Source organism: Amborella trichopoda, chromosome 4 (genome assembly GCF_054954075.1).
Source record: "Amborella trichopoda isolate Santa Cruz 75 chromosome 4, AtrichopodaSantaCruz75HAP2 v2.0, whole genome shotgun sequence".
NCBI lineage: Eukaryota > Viridiplantae > Streptophyta > Magnoliopsida > Amborellales > Amborellaceae > Amborella > Amborella trichopoda.
Genome location: NC_142339.1, coordinates 58,996,370 through 59,004,366, shown reverse-complemented (window position 1 = coordinate 59,004,366; position 7,997 = coordinate 58,996,370). Strand labels below are relative to the sequence as shown.

At 34.2% G+C, this 7,997-nt stretch overlaps 1 protein-coding gene across 2 annotated transcripts; it reads left to right on the top strand.

The window, feature by feature from the left end:
• Nucleotides 1-5,498: 5,498 nt before the first annotated feature.
• Nucleotides 5,499-7,063, top strand: LOC18422268 (uncharacterized). 2 transcript variants are annotated; one of them, XM_088864151.1, is made up of 4 exons: nucleotides 5,499-5,737; nucleotides 5,892-5,944; nucleotides 6,415-6,544; nucleotides 6,826-7,063. In XM_088864151.1, the coding sequence occupies exons 1-3, from the start codon at nucleotides 5,644-5,646 to the stop codon at nucleotides 6,535-6,537; spliced, it is 270 nt and encodes an 89-aa protein (XP_088720277.1). In that variant the 5' UTR covers nucleotides 5,499-5,643; the 3' UTR covers nucleotides 6,538-6,544; nucleotides 6,826-7,063. The 2 variants fall into 2 exon arrangements, with proteins under 2 accessions (XP_088720277.1, XP_006827282.1); XM_006827219.4 differs by lacking the exon at nucleotides 6,826-7,063 and having other exon boundaries at nucleotides 6,415-6,768.
• Nucleotides 7,064-7,997: the final 934 nt, after the last annotated feature.

Below are 7,997 nucleotides of genomic sequence, written 5' to 3'. Positions count from 1 at the left end.
TCGAGATTGGGTCTGAGTTTAAATGACTTGGATTAGACCTAGGTCCAACTCAAGTTTCGGTCCAAATCACTTGGACCATATCCAACCCAACCTGTTTACACCCCTAATCAAAAGTAAATGATTTCTTTATATACTTTTCCTATCATATATTGAACACTTGTTTCATTCGCATTGGACCGCGTTTCTACAATATGTGGTCCAGAGGTATAAAACATTTATCTTAAAGATGGATGTAAATAGGTGGTCAATCTAAAAATAATTGTAATTAACGGTCTAAATGTTTTTTTAATACAAATATTATTTTAAATTTTAAAAAATTATTTATTTTTTCATACTCATAATCTCCATGTTATAATCTAAAGATTAATATTACATTATATTTTAAAAATATATTTATTACCAAGCGCGAATTTCTAGCTGGCGGCATGCTAGCCGCCTCCTTGTGTATTACCCACAACTTACTCCGGTGGTTTGATGCACTTGGTTATACAAACTTTTCAAAAGCAAGACTAATGCATTGATATCTTCACTGAAACGTACTTCTATAGGCAAAGGAACTTAATCTGGCACATGGTTTGAAGTGTGATGTCAAATGCGACCTTCTGTAACTGTTGTCTGCTTCTGGTGAGAAAAGGTCCCTCATCCATGAGGAAACTAGACAACCAACTAGGTAGGTTTCTCAAACTTTGAATAGGGGTGGGGCATGGTGGTTAAGGGGTGCGGATGCCTTCCTGCTCTTCGTTTTCATTCTAAAGAAAGAGAAAAAAAAGAAAAGCACAGCAAAAAAGTATAAAAAACCCATGATTGATGACCACTGTCTAACCCTTTGTTTGTAGGTAGCAAACACTATTGTGTGATTACTCGTGCGAGTGAGCTCGGACTCACTTGAGTAACTCAGGCTCGCCACCCTAGCAAGCTTAGAGTATCTCCAAGTTGGTTGTCTAACTCGAGGATCTTAAAAAAAAATTCAAAAAAATTTAAAAATTATAAAGATCCAAAAAAATAAAAAATTCTTTCTAATATGTTTTTATATATTTTCTATCATTTTAGCAATGATTGGAAAGTTTTATTGTCATGAATAATTATTTTTATATTTTTCTTTCTTTTTAAATTATTTCTATAATACCTTTGGTCCCAAATTGATTATTCCAAGTTTTATTTTTCCCTACTTTTTTAAACCCATTTAAATATATTTTGTTTAATTTTACTTGAAACATATTTTTTCACTTTTTTTGTACATATTTTTTAATTCTTTTAGTACTTTTTGACCTTGCCAAAACTCGGCCCAACTCTAAACAAGTTACTCAACTCGGGCCAAGGCCGAGTATTCGGCCCGAGGTGATCATTCCAAAAGGGGTGATAACTTGAACATTAGCGTATGCCAAAGGTAACTAATAAATTTGACGTCGATGGACTTTGCAACTTCATGTAATTGGCATGGATCCTTGAAGAGCAAGTCATCAAGATAGGAAGCATCCGTTGTCTTCTTGCATGTAATAAAATCCCCCACAATAGAAAAAAAGAAAAGAAAAGAAAAAAGTACAAAACATAAGATCGGATTATTACATCATTGAATCCACGGTAGACCCAACATGAAATCCATGTTCCCCGTGTTTAAGCGATTCTTTATAGGAGGAGAAAGCAATAGTATTTTTTTTTCTTTTTCTTTTGGGTGCGGTTTGTACAGAGCTGAGGCTCTAAATAATCAAAGTAAAGTGCACCTTCAAATAGTATCGAGAAATATGGTTTCAATACTGAAAATCTTAGTGATAGCCTTAAAATATATTTTCATCTTTAATTATGAACTTTAAAGTTTAAAAAATAGTGGAAATTGAGCAGATCTGTAAAAACATGCAAGTCTTAAAAATTGATGGTAAAAAAACGTGTTACAAGATGCATCTTGATGTTGAGAAGGATCAATTTGAGGATATTTGGGCATCAAAAAGACCTCTTTTAGTGAAATTTTTGAGGTTGGCTCTAATTTGAGTGTTGAGAGCCTCGACTCTATATAAACTTTTTCCTTTTAATATAATTCACCGTACTTTCGCTTTTTGGCCCAAAATATCATTTAAAACGCTACATATGGGACTGAGAATTTTTCGGATCGGGTCAGAATCCACCCAGATCCAAGAAGTATACAGGGGATCTAGATCAGAATCCAAAAATCTATACATGGGATCCGGATTAGGTCTTGTAAAAGTCAAATAATATATATATATATATATATATATATATATATATATATATATATATATATATATATATATAAAGTTTATATAAGGTTGCAACCTTAAAATATAGAATTACAGATGCACGTCAAAAATCCATTGAATAAAGTTGTTTTAAGGGAAAATTTCGTACAGACCCTTAATTCTCCATCTTATTTCACGGTAGACATTCCTATTTTTCTTTCAAGTGGCATTAAAAAACCTTCAAGTATTTCACCATACCCCCTCATCTCTTCTCTCCCAAGTTTATTCACTTTTGGCTACAAAAACTACCTCCAACATATTATTTTATTCCATCTCAATCCAAAAGGTTTTTTAACCCTATTTTACACTTTTCAATTCTGTATTGATTTTTGCAAAAATAAAAAAACAATAATTCAATTGTGTTTAAATTGTGTATGTGCACGTGTGTGCACGAGACTGAGAGAGAGTTTACAAAAAGTGCAAAATAGGGCTAAAAAAGCTTTTGGATTGAGATAGAATAAAACAATTTGTTGGGGCTAGTTTTTATTGCCAAAAATAAACGTGGGAGAGAAGAGATGAGAGGGTATCTTGAAATACTTGAGGTTTTTTTATGATACTTAAAAGAAAAATAGAAGGAGGGTCTACCGTGAGATAAGATGGGGAATTAGGGATATGTACGAAATTTTCCCTTGTTTTAATGTTGAAAAACCTTCTAATCGATCATTTTGCCATCGAGATGTATGAATATGAAAAAAAAAGTATTTTGGGTCCAAAAAATAGTGCATCTTGCAACATATTATCTAGACCGTCTATTTTCAAGATTTTTATATATTTATAGATCTACTTGATTTTAACCATTTTTTGAGTTTAAAATTTTATAATTAGATATGAAAATAGATTTTCAGATAATCCTAATAATTTTTTACACCAAAATTATATGTTATAATAAAATTTGGAGGTGAGTCTTAATTGGATTGTTTAAGGTTGTAACCTTATAGAAACCACACCATATATCTATATATAGATATATATATATAGATAAAACTATGATTCAATCTGGATCTGATCCAAATTTCGGATCCTAAGCCGAATCCAAATAGGATATGAAATTTGGGATCCAAACCGGGTACTTTCTAAGCCCTACATGAGTATTTGTTGAGATGGAAGTGACAAGTTAGGAGCTTTTTTTTTAAAAAAACTTTTTGCAAAAAAGATAGTACCAAGAGACTCAATTGATGCATATGCTGCTTGGGTAATATCATTACATGCTACATGTTTTGTTATGAATATATCCTACACTATCCCACCTTTAATTTGAATATGGGGAGGATGTAGGTGCCTCTAGGTACACATCTAGTCCACCCTCCCAAAATTCATTTTGGAGGTGAATTTTGGATCCAAAATTTTGCATGTCCTCCATCTTGACCACCATATGAATAGATAGATGATTTCATATCATTCGATCTACATTATTTTTGGATTCAAATTTATGGAGGGAGAAATGAATTCTAGAAACCTTGTATTTTGGATCTGCATTGATCATTACAATGGATTTGCAGTGATTTGAGGGGTTTGGATCCATAAAACCGTGAAAACTGAGGCAGATGTATGAATCTGCGGATTCACTGAAAACACCTCCTGAAGCCCCTTCGAAGTCTTGGATTCTTGTAGTTTTTCTCTTGTATTCTGAATTCTTAGACACAAGTCGAAACAAAAAAAGAGTCACTATGGTCTCTTTCTGGTAGATTACTAAGATGCAATTTTCCAACAAGACCTTCAAGAAGGGAGTTATGTGGAAATAAGTTTTTATCGAAAAATTTGTGAGCATTTTCTGGCTTTTCTTGACAAATTATATCGACCAATGTTTTAGAACCCGAAATCAGGTTTTGGATTGCCCACCCACTATATCAATTTGGATCAGCCGAATAGGTGAAAAATACAAAAACAATAAAATTCAGATCCGTGATCCCCAATCCCAATAGCCAGATTTAAAAAAATTGAATTATGAATTTTGCTTCTTATGACTTATCTCAATCAACTGAAGGTAAAGTAGGTAACCAATATCTTCCATTTTCTACGTGGGGAAATAATGCTTTCTTGACCATGAACACTATCAAACTTTCATTTCCACCAAATGAATCTTATGAATACATGCTAATAGGTTTAAACTCAAAAAGCAATTTCACCCTAAAACCATCAGGATTGTCTAGTGCTGAGAAAACTGATAAAAAGACAATGCCTTTAATCTTCCTAAATTGATTTCCCAAGTTATCAACCTAATAATGTTTGAAAAATGACCAAGGTACCCTTCATACTTTAATAACAGAAGGGAAAGGATTTTGTAGGGCCGAAAACTTTATAATACTGCATCTCAAATCTCGTCGAAAAATGAAGTTCATACCTACATTATTTTTGAAGCGTCAAAATCCATTGTCAAGGGCATAGATAGAACTGTAGGCCATCACAAAGACTTCTGAAACGCCATCTTTAGGCCAGGATGTGAGGTTAAAACCAATGCCCTAAGAAAACCGCACCCATAGTAGAATCTAGTTATACATTATATGTCACCGACTTACCCAGAATGCTATTCTTTGGTGTCAATCACAGAAGTTCTCTAATCTCTTACACTTTGTGGAATGCCTTGGAGAATGGTCAGGATCCATGGCTAAATTTTGTTTTGGGCCTTATTTGCTGAAAATTTAAGACATCAGCATATTATAATGATCCTTGTCATAAAAAAAATGTAAACTTGGACTTCCATAAGTCCATTGAGAATGGGGTGGATCAGATCATAATATGTGTGAATTATGGCCATGCTTGGGTCATCATGGCCAAAGTGCTCCACTTACTTAATGGGTGGGCTCCTTTTTTCTCCCACCCCAAAAGCCCTTTTTAGCCCCTTTGACTTTGTGGCTCTTACCCTTTCCCATCCCTAAAATCTAATTCCACTAATCTAGAATCACCCATCATACATTTCTTTTGGTTTCTAATAGTTTCCCCTGGTGAAGAATTGTTAAACAACACTTCAGACATCCACAAAAGGGAAAAAAAAAAATTTAGACCCTTGGCTATCAAACATGTGACAGATCCTAGAGGGCATTTTTATGTTTAAGAGGGTTATTTTGATCATATCATGGCATTTTTTGTGGTGTTCCCTTTCTTGGATAAGGGCTCTCTATGGTTTTCAGTTTATGCACTAATATTGTGCTTCTCTCTCAAAAATTGAGTAAAGTTAGGTCAATATCCACTCACCACCAAGTGGAACTGCATCCAATGGATAGAAACTTGGTTTCTTCCTTTGTGATGACAGCCAGGAGGTAATAATTTATGCTTTAGAGAGAGAAGCTTCCAATGAGAGCATTTCCTATATAAACACCTTAATACTCTTGGACTGCAAAATAGTACATGGAAATCTAGTGAAAAGCTGCTTCACTAGTGACCATTACTATTGATGGGGACCTTCAATGAAAAATTTTTGATTCTTTTGATATTTGTTTTGTTGGGTCTTTCCTCTTTGGTATCCATTAAAGCTATTCCTCTAACCAGTAAGTTTCCTTCATTTCTTCTCTTATTTTCTTTCCTGTCTGTACCTTGGGTTATTTACCTATTTTTCTTCTTTCAGGTTTTCTTTTACTTGACATAAGAAAAAATAATTTAACTTCTCCCATCTTACTATTTCTGGGTGTAATTTGAAAACAGGGAGCCTGCAGATGGAAAATCACTACCTTCAATCTGCAGATGATACGAACCAGGTATTTCTCTAATCCCTGTTCATTTAAGTTAAAAAGTAAGAGAAATCATTCCTTTTCGTTTTCCCTTTTTCTCTCTTTTTTCGATTTGAAACATTTTTAGGTAATCCAGCTCTATGATTCAAACTTGGGACCTTCTATTGCAATCATCGACACGTTAACCAATCAATCCTAAGCCCCGACCCTTGAATGGCACCCCTTAAGAGATAGAACTTGCTAAAGGACTCGATTATTTTATCACTACCATTATGGTAATAATAATTTTGAAGGGCTTTCTATGAAAGTGATTCTATACATTATATTCGCCTTGACAAGATGCCGAGGCCTAGTAACTCAGCCGAGCGTGAATTAAAATTGTCACATTTCAAATGAACGAGTGCCACTTACATGTCTGCTTTTTAATTACTAAAGACTGTTGAGTTCATCAGATTGATATTCTCTTATTATACAAAAATTCTGACTGTAAAAACCAGTTGGTGACTGAGGAAATTGGAGAAGAAGTGATCAATGGCAGGATGGATATCGAGTGTTGTGATTATCCGGTATCCGGGGCCAACCGTAGACATACTCCACGACAACCAGGGGGAAAACGTTAAGTCATGGGTACCTCATAATTTTTTTTTTTCAGTTCTAGTAGATGATTCATTTTCATAGTAAACCATATAGTATCTTACTGATGTTCCAAGCTGATTGTTTGGTAATTTCTTTTTTGCTTTTTTTTTTCAACTTGTAGTTATAAATGATTGTTGTAGTACACTGGCTTCTTTATAAAGAGGTTTGATAATTTAATAGAAATTAAAGGAAACAAAAAAGTAGAACAAAAAAAAGGCTAGAATTAAAAGAAGCATCCTTATTTGGGTTCCTGTTTTTTGGTTGGGGTTAAGGATGGTGGTTCACATTTGTGGGTTTGAACCGGAAAGGAACGCAGAGGGAGTCGGACACAAGCTCCCAGCAACCAGTAGCCCGGCGAGCTTGCACATTGCCCTGGTCTTTGTCTAGAAAAATTAATGATCATCATATGCGTGTGTGCATGTGTGTATTTCGATTTCTTTTTCTTTTGCTCCGTTGTCGGGATAAAGCTCGAATAATGATGATCATGAAAATTTTGGAAATTCGATTAAGTATTAAGGTATTTTATTGTGAATGTAATCACAAATTGGGTCCAAAATGGGGCCTACTTATTAGTAGAGTTTGGGAAACCAAGCATCTGACTAAAGTGTTAACGCGTTCATTAGGTATTTTACTAAAAATTACTTTTACTCATAATTAGTGATTTGTCCAAACTAACTCAAAACTCTAGAATAGGATGAATTCTTTCCTATAGCATTTGGTCACACCCATAAAAGATCTCTCTCCGGGCAATACCTTCCATGGGCGCTCAATATACTAAGGCCTCGTTTGGAGGTCCCCTTTGTTAGCTATAGCAACAAAACTACCGCATACTTAAGTTAAAGAATGGAACTCTACTTATCAGAAAAATACCATTAACAAGTTTTATTTTGGCCTTAGAAATAAAGCAGAAAAACGAAAACTGTTTAACTAATAACCCAAAAAGGTTGGATGTTATCAGCTTGATTATGATTTATGACCAACGGCGAATTTTACTTATCCCTTAATGATAATTAAAGATAAGACTTGGTTATGACTAACGAGACAGCCAAACAGGACCTAAGAAAACAGCACCTCTAATCTCTCCATTTTCGTTTCTCATGGTGTTAAACATAGTAAGAAGTCATTGGTTTTGTGGAAAATAACATAACTCAGCCATCACATAATACATGTGCAAACCCACTCAAAGAAGAACAATCATGGAGAGAGAGAATCAATTGCATCGAGATCCAACGCTGAGTTGAATATTACAAATAAGTTTTATGGTATGCATGGATCACATAAAACTAACTCTTCCCCATTGTTTTAATCAATTTTGGGGAAGAGAGAGAGAGAGTAAGTTTAATATGTTATGCATAGATCTCATCGCATATAACTCCTATCCATTTTCCGTTAAAAAAAAACAGTCCCATCCATTTTGCTAGTCAATGTTCATTTTGCAAATATT